The sequence below is a fragment of the Xiphias gladius genome, chromosome 1 (assembly GCF_016859285.1).
Source record: "Xiphias gladius isolate SHS-SW01 ecotype Sanya breed wild chromosome 1, ASM1685928v1, whole genome shotgun sequence".
In the NCBI taxonomy this organism is placed as follows: domain Eukaryota; kingdom Metazoa; phylum Chordata; class Actinopteri; order Istiophoriformes; family Xiphiidae; genus Xiphias; species Xiphias gladius.
Window position 1 is genome coordinate 25,112,154 of NC_053400.1, and position 17,992 is coordinate 25,130,145.

The 17,992-nt window shown below is 41.4% G+C and overlaps 2 protein-coding genes across 6 annotated transcripts in view; one reads left to right on the forward strand and one right to left on the reverse strand.

Annotated features, from left to right (window-relative positions):
* LOC120790380 (protein TANC1-like) overlaps nucleotides 1-5,158 on the forward strand; it is a 32,869-nt gene extending 27,711 nt beyond the window's left edge. The window contains exons 23-29 of the mRNA XM_040127817.1: nucleotides 32-207; nucleotides 1,068-1,191; nucleotides 1,619-1,648; nucleotides 1,733-1,824; nucleotides 2,001-2,147; nucleotides 3,160-3,260; nucleotides 3,424-5,158. Coding sequence (XP_039983751.1) covers nucleotides 32-207; nucleotides 1,068-1,191; nucleotides 1,619-1,648; nucleotides 1,733-1,824; nucleotides 2,001-2,147; nucleotides 3,160-3,260; nucleotides 3,424-4,798 — 2,045 coding nt within the window. The 3' untranslated portion in view covers nucleotides 4,799-5,158. The remainder of the gene's footprint in view (nucleotides 1-31; nucleotides 208-1,067; nucleotides 1,192-1,618; nucleotides 1,649-1,732; nucleotides 1,825-2,000; nucleotides 2,148-3,159; nucleotides 3,261-3,423) is intronic.
* A 135-nt stretch (nucleotides 5,159-5,293) lies between these two features.
* Nucleotides 5,294-17,746, reverse strand: wdsub1 (WD repeat, sterile alpha motif and U-box domain containing 1). Of its 5 annotated transcripts, none has more exons than XM_040127796.1 (13): nucleotides 17,674-17,746; nucleotides 15,724-16,135; nucleotides 15,130-15,317; nucleotides 13,448-13,534; nucleotides 12,666-12,759; nucleotides 11,546-11,579; nucleotides 11,384-11,424; nucleotides 9,411-9,520; nucleotides 9,263-9,280; nucleotides 9,093-9,119; nucleotides 8,499-8,678; nucleotides 7,392-7,526; nucleotides 5,294-7,240 (listed from the first exon to the last, which is right to left on the reverse strand). In XM_040127796.1, exons 2-13 carry the CDS (start codon nucleotides 16,119-16,121, stop codon nucleotides 7,071-7,073), a joined length of 1,482 nt encoding a protein of 493 aa, XP_039983730.1. In that variant the 5' UTR covers nucleotides 16,122-16,135; nucleotides 17,674-17,746; the 3' UTR covers nucleotides 5,294-7,070. The 5 variants fall into 5 exon arrangements, with proteins under 5 accessions (XP_039983730.1, XP_039983721.1, XP_039983712.1 ...); XM_040127787.1 differs by lacking the exon at nucleotides 17,674-17,746 and adding an exon at nucleotides 16,309-17,084; XM_040127778.1 differs by having other exon boundaries at nucleotides 5,297-7,240; nucleotides 17,649-17,744.
* Nucleotides 17,747-17,992: the final 246 nt, after the last annotated feature.

The following is a 17,992-nucleotide window of genomic DNA, read 5'->3' on the forward strand; positions in this document are numbered from 1 at the left end:
AGAACAATATTTGTACTGTTTGTGGTCCCAGGTGCCTCCCTGTCCTCTGCTGATCAGGAGGGGCTGACTGCACTTGGCTGGGCCTGCATGAAGGGCCAGAAAGGTGCGGTGCACCTTCTGGTGGAGGCAGGCGCGGATCTGAACCAACTGGACAGGCAGGGACGGACTCCTCTCGATCTAGCGGCTCTTAACGGGGATGCAGATACAGTGGGTTTCATGCTGTTGTTTGGATGTTTAGATCATGTTGATAATATAAAAATAAAATATGGAGGTCTGTCTTTATTTGAAAGACTCTAATTTGCATTTACTCGTAAATATTCCTTAACAAAAAGGTTAATTTTCTTTTCTGCCTGTGGTTGGGACGCAGTTTATGGACTTTGGAGAACTCTATACTTGACAATAAGTTGCAAAACATTACAACTGTTGAAAGATGATTGGCAAACTACAAAATATAAATTTGTCTCGCAACAATGGATTTTAAGCTGTTTTAGTAATTAAATTAAATAAATTCTAACTAGAATGGTACCTCCGCCAAGGCCAAATATTAACAAAAATGTCGAAAAATGAACCATCTCGCAATGCTACGGAAAATTATATGAAAATTCCTGGAACTGCCCCTTTAACCAGATTTTCCCCCAAATTTAATGGCCATGCCCCAACCCTCCACCAAGTTTGGTGCAAAATCCATTCTGTACTTTTTTTGTAATCCTGTTTTAAAAAACGGACACATAACCGAAAACATAACCTCCCTGTGGAGGTAATTACTAAGATAATGATCATAAGAATTGTCCCTAAAGCACTGGACCTCAATCTGCAATCACAGCTCAAGCGGAGTAAAAAAAACTTCAGATTATTTTGACTCTCAGTCATGTGATCTGTCGATCAGCAGGGGAGTAATTCAAACTATCTGATGATCAAAAGTTTTTCAGAATCATCATGGTATAAAGGCGTTGCTAGTGTCTGCTAATGTAGTGAAGCATACAGTGTGTAATCAATAAATGACTAAAATATCTAAAAACTGCTACGGTATTTAAGTATAATGTTGTTATTATTCTATGTGTGGCCAGGTGCATTGCCTGGTGGAACATGGAGCGGTGCTGGAGAGAGCCGACAACAATGATACCAGGGGGTCGACTGGCTGCCAGAACCCAGCCCTAGTGGCCTCGCTGCTTAAGAAAGGATCCAAGATGGGTATAAACACCATGCCTATCATAACAGCCCTGCATTAAATTACATTTTACATTCAAAACAAAAACCATTCACCATTATACAAGACAGTTAAACAGCTGTACATACTGCAGTACAGCCTCTAGCATTACCATAAAGCTGAATTGACAGCTCTCTGGTTAAAATCACGACTCAGAGTGTATTCACATTTGTATCTTACTTAAACTAATCAACGAAGACTCAGCTCACATGAATTGATTTGTATTATATGGTATACTTTTGCAACTGCACTCTCTGCATTTATATTAATTTATATTGGCCTAGTTTACTTCCATACAGTATGTTGTTACTCTCCATTCTGCTTCACCTGCAGTTTTACATCCACCTCTCTAACTCTCTCTTCACCTCTGTCTTTCTCCATCCCTGGCTGCTCTCCTTCATCAACCGAAAGGCTACAGAACGGCTCTGCATGATCGATCAGGTACATGATTTATGTAAGACACAAATTAAAAGAGACAGCATGAGACAGATAATAAAAAGATAAATATTTGTACCACTCCATCAGGTCATGCTACGTGGGCTATGGCTTCCTCCAAACCAGACATCCTCCTGATCCTGCTGCAGAAGCTGATGGAGGAAGGGAACATGCTTTACAAGGTATGTTCTGATGAATGTTATAGTCAAGTGTGTTGTGAGGGTGTGGCAACCTTGCAGCCTTTTATTTGAATAGACTTCAAACAATATTTTTTTCTTTATGGCTTAGTTGTCAAATTTTTTCTTCCCTTCCCTTTTCAGTCTGTTTCTTTCTCCCCCTCTTCTTGTGTGGTTCTCAGAAAGGACGTATGAAGGAGGCAGGCCAGCGTTACCAGTATGCCCTGAGGAAGCTGCCTCGTGAGGGGCAAGGAGAGGAGCTGAAAGGGCTCAAAGACCTGCGGGTCTCCCTCTATCTGAACCTTTCCCGCTGCCGCAGAAAAACCAATGTAAGATCCACAGCAGTATCAAACTGCTCATGCACTATTTAACACCAGCCGGTTTATTAGACGCCGAGGGTATGGCAGGGGGGCTGGCGAGGCAAGGTAGATGATTCCTTAAGATATATAATTTATCCACCAACATAAAAAGATGACATCGGCACCCTTATAGCTCACCGTAAAATTATCTCTGCTGTTCAGGTCTAATTACACGTCTCTCTGGTAAACAGAATTTTTTGTGTAAGACCTGGAACCAGGTGGTGACATTCTGAATAACTGTGTGCTGTTAGTGTAGAGATAGATGTGTGTGGCCTGCAGCCAGGTTTGGAACCCACCCTGGTGATGACAGACGTCCTAACAGGCTGTGTAAAAATGCCATCCTTAGGGTCACTGTGGCTGATGAATAATGGAGCAGATAATGTGATGTGATAAGGTCACTCTCTCTGGCAGACCAAGCGCACGCTCTATCTCTGTGTCTCTACAGGGGGGTTATTTACAGTGGGTGTGCACGTTGGCCGGCTAAATCCACTTATTATATCAGGATGCTGGCAGTGAGGGCCCGCGCAGAGACTACATTGTACCATCATTAAACATTAAGCAGCAATGTTCGCAATCTCATATTCGAGGCTGCCATTTTGACCTCACTCTGAAGGACAGAATCGCCCCGTGTTTGAGCCATTACAAATTCACCTGAGAGCGACGATGAGTGCAGTAAAAGCAGCTCTCTGTCTGTTTCTCTCCCTCTCTTTCTGTTCCCAGTCAATAAAAATGATTGCGGTGGCTGTTTCACTAAACAAGCTTCGATCTTCAGATCCATATAATGAAGATGCAAATACAAACACTATTTTTATTGGAATGGCCTCGGATTATTTCTGTGCGACAAACATTTTCCAGTCTAGTCACTTAACCACACATCAATACAGTGAGGGTTTGTTTTATTGTGTTTTTTTACTTTGTGCTCTGTCTAATTTTTAAATTGAAACTTAAATGCTAAATAGACTTTTTCTATCTGAAAACACAGGATTTTGGCATTGCTGAAGAGTTTGCAACAAAAGCCCTGGAACTCAAACCCAGGTCTTATGAAGCATATTATGCCAGAGCACGGGCCAAGAGGAGTAGCAGGTACAACAATATTAATTGGAGTATATAATTTCAAAGCAGAATCATTTTGCTCAATGGAAAGTCACTGTTGCGAGAATCAACAACGCAATGGGATGTTGTGTCTCTGTGGTGCTGTAAGTGAGGTATTTTCAAAGTTCCTTTGTTCATTTTCTGCCCTCACCAGGCAGTTTGCTGCAGCGCTGGCAGACCTCCACGAAGCAGCACGACTCTGTCCGTCCAACCGGGAGATCCGGCGCCTGCTGGCACGGGTAGAGGAGGAATGCAAACATCATCAGAAGACATCCAGCAACAACTCAACACAGGGTTACAACAGGGACCCTCATAGCCACCACCATCAAGGCACAGAGGAGGAGACAGACGTCTATTCACAGGGAAGTCTAGAGAGGCAAATCCCCGCAGAGCAGACTGATGCAGGGAAGGAGGCAGGGAAGGAGGAAAGTGAGGAGGTGAGCCTGCAATGTGGGAAAAGCCCAGAATTTTGGCCTCTGAATCCATACGCTCCAAACAGGACTCTCCCTGGAGGTGCAGCCCTTGGTTTAACAGATCAGGCGCCATGTTTCCCTCAAGAAGAGTATGTACAGAACCAACTGTTTGTGGACATGCCTGAGCCTGTTCCTGCTATCAACAGGCAGACCCAAAACCAAGGCAACAGAACTCATCACCACTGCCACTCCCTCCAGTCAGGGAGCAGAGTAGGGGGCAGGCCTCTCTCTCTGTGTGGCCCCTCCAGCCCTCTGCCAGGCAGGCATATCGCCACCTCCCTGAGGCCTGCACCGGTGCTAGGTATTGACATTGGCCCTGGATCAGCCAATGAACATTCTGGGCACAGCCCCACTGACGTCTATCACCCCATGTCCCCCAACAGCTCCTCACCACCTGGACCTCTCCAGATGTACCAGCCCCGTTCGTCCAGCTTCTCCAGGGGATCTGACAGACTTGCCACCCACTCTGTGGCTCTGGATGGGCTGGCTCTTGCTCTGGGGTCTGGTATGGAGGTTAGGAGGGAGAGCGGAGGAGGGGGCACAGCAGGCTCAAGGGGCTCTAGCTCGAGCCAGGCCTCCAGTGGGAATCTGTCAGACGGCGGCAGGCAGCAGGTGCTGGATGCCCCGTGCCCCATCAAGAGCAGTGGAAGCTTCAAAACAAAACCCGAGCTAAAGCCCCGGCCCTTTATGGGAGTAATGGACAAAGCAGTGCGAGTCCAGGGCCAGCAGACCTCTGGCCTAGGCCGACAGGGGCAGGGAGGTGGAGGAGGAGGGGTTGAGAGTTTCAGTATGTCCGTTATGGAGTTCCAGGGGTTGAACAATGAGTTCAAGCGCACCTCCTTCCAGGAACAGCTCTCTGGAAGTCAGGCCAACAGCCAGCAGCAGGGCCGGGAGTTTGGAGAGCGGCTGCACCAGCGAGAGGCCAGAGGCTCCACATCCTCCCAGCTACGCTTTCCTGATGGGAGGCACAGACAGGCTAGCCTAACGAGAGACAACCCGGCTCTGCATATGGCTCCGATCAAACCCAAACGCTCATTTATAGAGTCTAATGTCTGAATATAGTTTATCAAAGCACAGATACAGGTTGTTTCCAACAAACTGTCCCACATAAGGTAGCAAGGGAGACTGGTTTGAGAACAGCACCTTCCCGGAGCCTGTTCTGTAGACTTACGCTGCTGCAGTGCATTTACAACCTAGAACCAGTGTTCAACTCAGGCTACTATGCTTTTGCTTACATGTCTACAGCTACACTATTGTATTAAAGAAAAACCAGACATACCTTGAGTAGGGATTTAAAAAAATAAGTAGAATGTTGTCTCAACTTTTAATTTACTTTATCAAATATAGAAGTCAGAGAAAGCTTTGTGCACGAATATACAAAACCTCATGCTGTTAGTTGGAGGATATGACCATTTCTATTGTCAAGTGTCTTTTAAAAACATTTATATTTGTATGGTGTACACTATATTTGCAGATTCTATATTTCCCTGTAAGTGGTTATCTGTCAGCATTACAGGCTTCAAAGGAGATTACTTTGTGTATTTGAGATTCTTTTTCTTGGTACATTTGATAAAAAAGGCACTGTACATGACATTGTTGGAAACTTCTTGTCCCAATCTAATATTGACTTGATTGCTTCAATCTTCACAGTATATGCTATTTATTTTTGCATAGCAGAGAACATATTCATATAAAGTGTTGATTGGTTAATTCGGACAGAGAGAGCATTTACACAGTCAAGGATAAAAAACCTTAAGAGACTTCGTACACTGCTGTATGTCCATAGTTGTCATATACCCTTTTGAGTCATACTATGGATTACAGAACATTACCACAACATTACTGTGGTATAATAAAATATCAATGGAGGACTACATTTCTACATCTATTTCTTTCACAGTATAATCCATACAATGTTGACTAAGCTTAGGAGTGTGTATGGATGGATAAAAGTTATTGTCTTTTGATAGTGTGACCTCACTTATCTAAACTGACATTTAACCAAGCCATCAAAATAAAACTACTAGTACAAAAATGTGAACATTGCAATTGATGAATATTGTCACTAATTTCATTAAAAGGTGGAGGTTAGCTTGCAAAGGGAAGTAAACGCTAAACTACTTTGGCCAAGCACTGTTCCCATAGGATTTGTAATAACCAAGGTCCTGCAATGTTAAGACAATTAAAAAAAAAACACATACATGTAATGCTTACTTGTTACAGTGCATATGGTGCAACTAGTGTTTTCAGTAAGACAACTAGCTAATTTTCACTTAAACTTAAAGCTGCATTAAGCAATATTTCCAACATTACACACAGTAATGTGAAGGGGATGTTAGTTCTGCTGATCCAACTGCAAATGAACAGTCTGTATAGCTCTATCTAGCTTTCAGACACTTACGTCTCATTGTTGGGAGGGGTTGTTTATTCAGTCAATGAAAAGTCATAAATAATAAAAAAAATGCACAGAAAACTAAAGGCCTCCAAATCAAAGTTTCTTTAATCATGAAGCACTTTCTTTAGCTTTGCTCACAAGGATCTTTATTGATACATTCAGCTGTATGCAAAGGTTTGAGTACCCCTGGGAAAATTACATATTCTGTTGATTTTTTTAAGTGAAAAGAATATTAATAAAAACAATATTAATACTGAAACTCGAAAAAAAATATCCTTTCTTCAAATGTTAATGCACTGTTTGTTTCATGAACTTAGAAAACTGAAAAAAGTTCAACGGTAATTGCAGCATGTTCAAAAGTCAGAGTGGTTACGAGAGAGGAGACAAACCACCTAACTATTTTGAATAGAAAAGTCCATACCGCCAAAGATGGCGGCTGTATGACACGTATCCCACCCTTCTTCCCAAAAGCCAATCATCTGCTTTATAACAGCCGAACATGAAACATAACCTTATCTCGGGGCAAAGCCACCCAACTTTTTTTGGTGACTGTTGTTTCTATACATGCAGTTTTTATGTCATGGTGACCATTAAAATAGTGCAGTTATGGCTCTCCCCCCCCCTTCATTTAGATAGGGGCCTGGTCTTGTTACCCTGAAATAACTGCCCAGGGGCGTTGCCACGAGGGCTGCCGAGTGGCGAGACTTGCCTATAAGGACTTTATCCTACTGAGTCAGTACTTAGTAACCTCACCTTCAAAAATTGCTCAATGCAGCTTCATAAATGAGTGCCAACAAAGAAACCGCACGGTGTGCAGATGTCTCAGAGGAAAAGAAAATCAGACACACCTGCACCTGTAATGCTGTGTGATCCCTATTAGCATTGTATTCTGGTTTCTGTCTGCTTTAGGTGAAACTTTTGGGGCACACCGGGTCAGAGGTTTTTCAGAGGCGAGTGGGTGGTCTTCCAGCGGCCAATAGCCATCTTCAGGGTGTGGTTAGGGGTGAGTAGAGTCGTCAGTAAAGGCAGGTTGGTCATAGGGCTGGATCGGTTCTTGGTGTTGATCCAGCCCTCGATGGCCTCTCTTTCATATGAGTAGCCATCTGTTGGGAAATGTACAAAGTATACTCAAAGTACGAAAACAAATCCTTAACAAACAACTTTGGAGTCTGTGTCTCATGAACTGACACTAACTAATATATTATGTCATTGTATGTAATTGTGCTAAGTGGAAAAAGTCTGATCTTTACGTACCAGCAGCAATGACTGGTTCCTTCATCAGCTCTCTGGTGATTGGACACAGGAACTCATCGGGAATGCCCGAACACATCGAATCACTCTTCAGCTCCTCCACCTTCCTCAGGAGTTTACTGCGCATGCCTACGGACTCTACAGACACAAACATACACACAAACAAGAGAATAAGGAAATGTGCCAGAAGAGAAAAAGACCAATTATGTTCTGTTTCATTTTATGATGCTGCTTTTCTAGGAGGAAAGTATATTGATTTCACTCCCACCCTTGAAAAATAAGCCTGTTTCTCTGTCTGTCATTGCAGTAGATAACACATGTCGCAACTCAATACTGTTAAATAGGTTCGCTCTGGTAAGAAAGGTGGGATTCATGCAACGTCACTAAAATCAGAATAATGTGAATGCAAGCTGATCGCAGCACTGAAGCTGTGTAAACTGAGGAGTGACTGAAGGCAACTCGGGGATGGAAATGACGGCATTGTAACACAACCAACCTTTGCTGACACCTACATGACGAATACTGGCCTAGCTGGTAGACTGGCATCGACAACTTAAAACGCCTACTTTAGCCTTGTGGTTGCACTTCTTACAGAAAAAAAAGAGAGAAATATACCAAAAGTCTGATATGCGAAAATTTTAGAAAAGCCCCATTTCTAACAAGACTCGGAAATAACCAAGAAGGCCTAATGATATTAGGTGTAAATCCACTTTATTCCTTATGGGAAATACTGTTTTGGAGATTGGGTTATGTAACTGAAGTGTTCCAGATTAAAGTCAGAACTACCGAAGCCCCAAAGCTGAGTGCTTTTCCAGTGCACCCTAATATTATGTAATCTAGCTCAGTAAAACCCCCTTCAACATCCATTCATTCCTTCACCCTTACTTTAATTCAATGTGTCACATTTTATCCATGTAAATAGGTAGAAAAATCGTAATCCACACACGTCCCTGTTCATCTCACGAGAAACCAGCCGTGTAATACCCATAAGACTGGGTTTATATTCTTACATTTCAGATTTAAGGAAGCAATTGGACTGTGAAAAAGACTGAGGGACTGAAGAAGTGGCATTGCGCTCTCTGAGCCGCGTGTGATGTTTGTCCTCCTCACCTATGAGCAGCTCTGACGCCAGTGTTTCCTTGGTGAGACTGAGCAGCTCTGTCCCATCTATGTTGTTGGACCTGAATTTGTCAACCAATCCCTCGAGGCCTTCCTCCACCAGCCACTCTGACACATCCTCCTCCGACCAGTCAGAGACAAGCAGCTTCAATCGGCCTGATGAGGTTCTCCCTGAGAGGTTGAGTCAAAGCAAGACGGTCAGTCCTTGACGGCTGCAGCGCCTTTTGGAAAATGGTCAAATAGTCTCCATGTAAGATGGTCCTAGAATTCTGCTGAGTGATTATTGATTAGGGGCCTGTGGCTAGCACGGCTTGTTTAATGATATAAATAAATGTCTGGAGGGTTCACTGACATTTTCCTTGACACAATATGAAACTAAAAGGTAAAAAAGAGCTTGCACATTGTGGACAGAAACGCGGGATCAAACTTGGACTTGGCGCCTACTGGTAAACACAAGGCCATTCCTAATTTTTTGTGCACACAGTGTATGAGGAGTGGTGTCTCATTTACACATTTTAACTATCCTTTTAATAGGTACCCCAGGGTGATATACTACACAGTAAGGCGTATTTTCTTCCTTCCTACCTTCACTTGATGTCAGAGCAGACTCTTCTAAAACACAAAGAAAGGATACGTAAGTGGATAAATTGAGCAACACAATGCAATCTGTGAGCAAACCTGCAGCACTTGCGAGTGAGGAAGAGAAGACACTCTCAAAAAATATAAACTGTATTTAAGTTAAAAAGAAAACTAACCAGGCAACGATTTCCCGCCTTTCCGTTGGACACAAGGTGCAGTAAAGGAGGCAGACACAAAAATAGATTACAAGCCAAAACAGATGTAATAAATGATCAGAGTATATATGTTAGTCTATTTGAGTGAAGTGTGTGTTTGTGTTTTTACCACCATGGCCACTGCATCCATCCTGCAGCCTCCAGATGTTCACAGTCTTATCCATAGACCCTGTAGCAATCAGTGGTGAAGTTGGAGAGAAGGAACATGCCGTCACGTACCTGCAGCAGACGACAGCAATCCCCTGAATGTCTGCTCTGTTAACAATGGGGTGTTACTTTCTCTGTATAACAACAAAAAAGACTAAGAAGACGACTACAAAGAAAAGTTTCCAAAGAGAGTTATCAATCAAAGGCAAATAGCTTAGTGTTACTATATAAATTAAAAATGCTGATGCTTATATATAAATTAAAAAGACACAGCAAGAAGAATGAAGGGGGAAAAAAAATGTAAACTGTTGTCTTTAAAACAGCACATAAAACCAAATCTGTAAAAGTAAGTTGTAAGAATTAACATTAAAGATAATAGTGATTCTGTGCCCATATAGGTCCATTCAAAGTGTCTAAAAAACTGAAGCCAAAAGCCCCAAATCTTAGTCCTGAGCTATTGCCCTGCCTGAAGATCTGAGGCTACAGTTCAGCTCTTACAGGGTTAAAAGGTGGGCACTACAGCTCGATACCAGACCGAAATATGTGGCAGTGATTGAAATGTTTTCTATCACTGACGGCTTACCACGTCAAAAGACTGCACTAAGATCTAAATAAGGATTAAAAGTCGAATTTCAGCAGATTCAAGAAAGTCAAGGCAGCATTGACGACAATCTCTCTGAAAACCTACGCTGGAATGCTCAGAAATGTTGATCCACAAAAGCTAATTAGCTTCAAACAATGTCTTTAAAACCTCCAATAAGAACCGGGAGAAAGGCATGCACTAACCTAACTCTCACGCTGTTGTATTATCAGTTTGTCTGAAGTCAATTGAGTTTCCGGGAGGCATTTTGTCAAGTGTTGTGATTTACTTTTCCGGCATTTATTCACTTCTCCCAACTCACCTCGTCTACTTCCACTTCAGCTCGTGATTTTCCAAAATGACTTGCCCCACTTAAAGGAAGTGAGCTTGCTGCCTTTCAATCACAGGTGGCTGGATGGACGTATAAATAGCTTGTAAGTGTGATCACTCAGCTGTGGCTTGCATGTACGTGTATGTGTAGGGGGAGAGATGTAGTGAGAGCAGCCCTTCCTTTTTTTAAAAACGCAAAATTGACTGTTTTGTGCTCAAACTGCTTCACAATCTATTGACAGCGCTGTCTTCGTCATCTCTGCCCCCTTACAACTGGTATCCTGTCGTAAATGAGTGGTTGAATGTTGAGCTCATTTACATACTGCATGTTTTGTATAACATAACTGCGGAGCTAAGAAAAAATACGGGAAAAAAATAGGTCCAGAAATGCAAAATATACAACCAATAGCTGTGTTTTTCAGTGTTAGCATTGCAAAGCATCTTGTAGTGGATTTTCCCCAAAAATACAGTTATTAAAGAGAGACTGAGCTTGTGTATGTTTCTGAAGAGAAAAGTTACCACCAGATGCCAGAGAAACGGTATGAAAGGGCCCTTTTAAGAATTCTGAACAAACAACATCAAGTGTGCAAGTGGTGGAGTATAAAGGTGGCAAAATGGACTAAATTAATATTGCTAGAATGATTACAGAATTATCCCATTATGAATGTTATAATATTTCTTAAGGTTTTCAAAATCACAGTGACAATTTGAACTCATGCTCATCCTGTTGATTTCAAATGGTTTTCTTTAGCCTCTTCACCAGAAAAACAAACTTCTAGGTTTGATAAAAAGTACGTTTTTAAATATTCAAGATCTCACGTTGTGACTGATGTTATTACAATTTATCTTCTTGTTCTTTTAGACATCACAACCACTATATCTCATTGTATGAAATTTGTCAGGATACAAATAATTGCACAGCACCAACTATACACAAGATACTCTGTCTGGCATGATGAGAGAGAAATGAACAGAAAAGCCAGTAAACACAACGTAACTTCGTAAACATAAAAGTGAATTTTTACCTCTCGTGCTGGTTCAGTGTGTAAAGCAGAACTGCATTTTTCTGCAAACAAACAAAGTGTAGCACAACACAAATTCTGAACATTATGAATGGAGCAGTATATAATTATAATGTATAATATAAAAAGTACTAAGTAAATCAATAAAAAAGGAGAGATACTTACAGCATCATAGACTGTAACAGTTTTGTCCACAGAGCTGAAGGAAATGAAAAGATAAAGTTGTAGCTATGTAGCAAATGTTTTAACAAACCAACTCTATGGTACAGGATGTTCACACATATCCGCATTCACTCACTGAGGAATAAAGCGATCTATGTCTCCCTCCAGTGGTTTCACTGAAGTACCGCACTCATACATCTGTGTCAAGAGTGGCCTGCTTACCTGTCCAGGCAAACAATCTATAGTTTACATCAGTCTGTTGATCCTAAAACACATCAAGACCTCCAAACTGATCTATTTAATATCAAGGGATTGATGTGAAATATGGATTTAGCATATGGCTTGCAACTATAGCAATGTCTTGGGAATTTTCTTGAGGCAATCAGGACGGTTAAAAAGTCTTTTAAAATGTGTCTGTTAAAGGAACATACAGGTGGATGCATGTTTTAGCCCATCAAATAGAAGTTGTATATAATTTGCTTAACTGTTGTTTGTAGATTTTTTTTTTTTTACTCTCTTGGCAGCCATTAGTTGAAAATAAAATATAAATAGATGTACAATGCCAGTTATGTCGTTCTTGTTTGAAAATGCAATTGTGAGCAGACCTTGAGGTTAGGCTAGTGCAAGTGTGAGCAGAGAGTGGAAAACTCTTCCTTTGGGCATTCAAAAAAAAAAAAAAAAAAGCTTTGATAAATTAAAATTTTAAGAGGGAGCTGCAAAACCATAAACCTTTGTTATATTTACTCAACAGCCACTAGGACTTTGATCGACCAATGTCAGCGCAGGGAGCGGTGCATCTCTCCAACTGCAACAGTCACAACCTCGCTCTTCAAAATAGCATTACCATCCCATATTAACATGACGTAGACAAAAAGTAAAGATGAGTAAAGGATAACTGTGATGGATTACCTATCTCAAACAAGTTTCAAGTCTCTGCAAGTTGATTTTCGTCAAACATTGGCATGGACAGAAGACAATGGCTGCCTGGAGAGCAGGAAGTCCATCTAAAAGCCTAAGGTACTCTTTTTAAAACGGGTGACAGAATTGTAGAGTTTATGCACATTGTAACGAGGCTAAAACATGCAAAGACCCTTAGCATGCCTTCTTAAACCAAAAATCTTACCCAGACACAAGCAGCTGCCCATCTGAGGAGTACGCACAGGAGAGGACCGGAGCTGACTGGCCAGTTAACGTGTGCAGGAGCTGCATCTTACAGGCTACGAGAGAAACAAGCAACTGAAGTTACGTGCACAAATGAGACAAATATTCCCACTGAACGATGTCAAGCTGACCAGCAAGACTTAACACAGGTAGGACCGTTTCTGGAGAAAGGCTGGAATGTGCCTCGATAATAATCCACAAAAAAGCACGGAAAAAGGCTTCCAAAATGGAGGGAGAAAAAAAAGAAGGGAAGCCACTGAATGCAAAAAAGTGAGCACGTTTAATGAGCTAATAATGTGCACAAATACAAGCACTTAATAGCATGAAAAACACTGAAAATAGGGCTTGGACTGGCTGCACCAAGGACTTCTCTTGATATATTGTTATTAAATATTACATCAAAATATTATTATATTAAGATATTATCCTCAGACTTGTCTTTAGTCTAGAAAACTACTGTATGTGCAGAGTGGAGTTTCTCCAGTGGAGCTGTGCCTTGAATTATACATTGTTCGGACTATAGCAACACCTCATATATAATAAAATAATTGTCATATTCTCACTTTGTACAGTTGTTTAATATATTCAAAGTCTGAAAACAGGAACAGTGTACATGGACAAACCAGGTTCAAAATATTAGCTGATATCCACAAGAGGTTGTAATAACGACGGAGAGGATCATACGAGGCAGAGAGAGAGAGAAAGGGGTCCGCCGGCGAGTTTAGATCGCTAATGTCACTGTACCTCCAGAGCTGAACTTGTTGATGGCCCAGATCTTCAGGTGACTGTCTTGGCCACAGGATGCCAGACGAAACTGCACGACTCGATCACCTAAAAGACAAAGACAAAAAATAAATAAATACCAAATTGCGTGATAGCGTACTCAACCTTTCACAAGCAACAGTAAGCCTAGATGTATGGCAGCCATTAGAGAGATATTACTGCCCCCTACAGTGAAATTAGACAAAGGCCAAACAGATCAGCTGTGCTCCACTTATCTGTTCATCACGACGACACCACTGACCTGATTTTTTTCAAACCTTAAGAATATGGAGTATCGTGCCATCTACCATCTAGGGCTGCGACTAACAATAATTTTGATTAGCAATTAATCTGGTGATTATTTTCTCGATTAACCGATTAATTGTTTCTGTATAAAATGTCAGAAAATAGCAAAAAATGTCCATTATAAAATCCCAGAGCCCAAGGTGACGTCCTCACATTTCTTGTTATGTCCGAACACTGAGCCAAAACCCAACAATGTTGACAAAGCAAGCAGCCAATCCTCCTATTTGAGAAGTTCAAATTTAGAGAAGGTTAAAAAGACTAAAATGATTAACAACTAATAAAATAGGTGATCAACAGGTAATAAATCAGCAACTAATCAATTAACTGATTAATCATTTTAACTCCACTACCATCTTCATTTTCTATAAAGGGATAACATGGGTACAGTATTTGTTGTAGTAATATTGTGACGTGGTGTAACTAGGCGACTTGCATGCTTTATGTAAACCACTGGGCTGATTGTTTTCAGTAGATATGCTGGCAGATGTGCAAATGGAAACTGCAGCACATACGATTTACAGGCTGCAGTTTCACGTATAGTTATTTATTATAATTTAATTTTTCTGTGAATTTTTTTGGTCACACTTTTAATATTAAAGTACCTTATATTCACTGTTGCTTTTACATTTGATAATAAATTCTCTTGTTCAACTGCAAAATTACCTGCCTCCACAATGACGGGAAGTACATCTACTCAAGTACTGTACTTGAGCACAATTTTGTACTGAAATAATCTTACAAAATAAAATACACTGTTAAAGATTAAACCAATGGTTCATCCAAAAAAAATAAAATAAAATGGATACAAATTTGTGTAGCAGAAGTTTTTTCTTCTTTCCAGCTCTCATTAAACATGTCATTAGCCATCAGGTTTATCTTGTGACGCTTTGGAGGGGCCTGACCGTATGGCCACATGAGCGTATATGAAGTAGTTAAAACTAGCTCCACCTCGAGCAGCGACAACAGCAAAATGCCAAATGCTTAATTAATGCATCATTATTAACAATCGAATAGGTCATATAGAGTCATATCATTGACAAGGAATGACTTTTGATGCTTTAAGTACATTTTGCTGACAATACTTCTGTACTATTGCTTAACTAGGATTCTGACTGCAAGACTTGTACTTGTAATGGAGTATTTATACATGGGTGTATTGATACTATTACTTGAGTAAAGGATCTGAGCATTTCTCCCACCACTGTGCCTCTGTTCTGGCAGAGGTCAAACATTTTAATAATGAGATTTGAGGGAGTTTTCCCAGAAGTATTTATGTTCCAAGTTGTTTGTTTAAAATGAACCAATATATGATTCAGATTTTATCCCTCTGAGTTCTTCACTCTCGCAATGGTTCTCACCACTGAGGATGTTGGGGGCGAAGGTGCAGCACGTGACGCCCAGGTCGTGGGCATTCTTCTCAGCGTGGAGCTGGTTCATGTTCAGGTCCCACAGACGCAGGTCTCCATAGGTGGAGCCGGTCATGAAAACCTGACTGCAGGGGCTGAAGGAGCAGGCCACCATTGTTGTGTCATTCACTGCCCCGGTCCTTCATAAACACAACCAACAGCATTAGCCTACTGGTTAGCCAACTAACCTGCAGTTTTTAATAAATAATGGACAATGTGGGGCTGCAATTAATTAATTATTTATTAATTATAATTATTTTCATTATCGGTTAATCTGCTGATTATTTATTCAATCATTTTTCTCTCTATAAAATGTCAGAAAAAATGCCCATCACATTTTCTAGATATTTATAAGATATTCAATTTACAGTAATGTAAAACAAAGGAAAGCAGAGAATACTCTCATTTGAGAAACTGCAAATAGTGAATGTTTTGTATTTTTGCGCAAAAATGACTGAAAAAATTAACTGGTGATCGAAATTTTCTGTTGAACAACTAATGCACTGATCATGTCAGCTCTACAGACATGCCATCTCTCAAATCTACCTGCGCAGCTGTTTGGAGGGGAAATCCCACAGAGCCAACGTGCCATCCGATGCACCAGAAACCAGGTGAGCGGAGTCGGGAGAGAGCGCGCAGATCCTGACAGGGCTCCGACCAGGATGCTCCATGACGGCCTCGATGTCGCCGGTGACCATGGACCAGACCACCGTGGTCGCGTCGGTCGAACACGAGGCGAGGAACTGTCCGCAGGCGCTGAAGCAGCAGCAGTGGATGCTGTAGCCATGTCCCGACAGCGGCGAGAAAGACAGCTCTGAGAAGTCATGGGTGTTGTATATCCTGAGCGTTTTGTCCCCAGAACACGTGGCTAGCAGTTTGGCTGAGAAGGCGCACCAGTTGACATCGTCTCGATGGTCGTGTAAAGTGCATACCAGAGACGTCATTTGGAGAGCCGGCCCTAAAGTTCACATGGGGGCAACGAGAAAATAGAAACCATTACACAACGGAAAAGTGTTTCACTGAGACGTAATATAGCAATATTCTCTTGTGGCCAATTCACCCTACAGTTTGTGTTTATTCCCACAGCACCTAGGTAAAGACTGAAGAGGAGGTAACTCTTATTGTATTTACCCCCGATTAGTTCACATTGTGCTCTCAACCGGAGCTGTTATTATGTCTTAAGTCAAGTCCCAAGACTCTAAGACCAACTCCCAGTCAAGTCCCGGGTCCTCCGAGGCACACTGCAATTAAAGCTCTCTCAAGTTCTACGAGCTGGCGAGGGGAGACAAGAAAATCAGTTGTGTTCCTAACAACCTACATCTCTTGGATAAGGCCATCAATGTTGACGGTTAACCCTACACAGCAGAAGAGCTGAATCAATTAGTCGAATAATCAGTTAGTTCACTGACATAAAATGAACCCGTTTACAAACTTTCCAAAACAATACAATTTTTAAGTTATTTATCAAGAACAAATTCTACACACTTGCGTTATAAATTGAATATCTGGGGGAGAAAGTTTAGAAAGTTGGTCAAACTAATTTGGGCTTTTGGAAACTGTGACGGACAATTTTCACTATTTTCTGACATTTTATGTGACTAAATGAATAAATGAAATGAAATGCACAGACCTAATAATTAACCATTAGAACTAGGTGGCTAAGTGACACCTGCCCGTCACCGTCTGTTTTAATTGTGTGGGGATTTTTAACAGGTGAAATGTTCAGAAACTTGAATCTTTTCGCTTCCATTTGTGAAATCTTGAGGGGGTCAAGTCTCAAGAGAGTCAAGTCTTAAGACCTAATGAATGAGGTCTGGCCGGAGTCAAAGTCTCAGGTCTACAGCCCTGCCCTCAACATTAGCGGCCTTTGGTTACGATACAATACAATCGACAGCTGCAATGATTAGTCGATCAACAGAAAATTCATTGGAAACCTTTTTGATGATCGATTAATCGCTTTGTCATTTTAGGCAAAACGCCAAAACATTTGCTGGTGCCAGCTTCTCAAATCTGAGGACTGGACGCCGGTCTTTGTCACAGATGATAGATAAAATAAATATCTTTGGCTTTCTGAAGGCGTTACCTCAGGCTTTGGGATTACTATGCCTGGCATTTTTCACAATTTTCTCATATTTTTACAGACAAAATGACGACTGGTTAATACAGTAAATGATCTGCAGATTAAAAGATGATGAAAATAATAAATAATTTCGCTGACACGTCTCCTCACTAACGGACGTAGAAAAAAAAAAAAAAAAAAAACAGCAGACAAACGACCGTAACGTCGCGGGGCTGCTGTGGCTGCTCATGCCGCGGCTAAGGCTCAAGCTAACGGCGCAGCGGAGCCGAGAAGCGGCATCTACACCGTGTCGCTGTGCCAAACAGTATTATTTCTCCGGCGCGGCGACAAAACTGTGGCGAAGCAATCCAACGAGCAAACTCAGGCGGTAAATAAAGGGAAATCTACTTGCAACGTTGGCTACGTCTCCCTACAGCAGCGTTTTCCGCCTCTCTCCGTCCAGTTGTCCGTTGGCTTCAGGTTTGTTTACTTCCTCATCGAACAGCTGACCATGACGTAAGGCCGGTTACGTCATGCGTATTATTTATTTCATTTAATTTTATTTAATGTATTCATTTATTAATTTACATTTTTTAGTTACTTGCCATGATTTGTGACTCTATTTTGAATCTTTTTTCCCCCGCATGTTTTCTTTTTTGTTTTTGTTTTTTGTTATGTTACACAGTCCGGACCTCAAGTATTTGGATAGTTACGCATTTTTTTTTTTTTTTTGCTCTTCAGGTTCTGAGTTTCGGC

Bases quoted from the DNA above. Each gene is read 5' to 3' on its own strand.
- wdsub1 (XM_040127796.1), bottom strand. From the start codon at position 16,121: ATGACGTCTCTGGTATGCACTTTACACGACCATCGAGACGATGTCAAC. The intron at 15,318-15,723 runs GTAGATTTGAGA...GTGTTTATGAAG, and splicing joins CCCTCCAAACAGCTGCGCAG to GACCGGGGCAGTGAATGACA. The intron at 11,425-11,545 runs GTAAGTATCTCT...GTTTGTTTGCAG, and splicing joins CTGTTACAGTCTATGATGCT to AAAAATGCAGTTCTGCTTTA.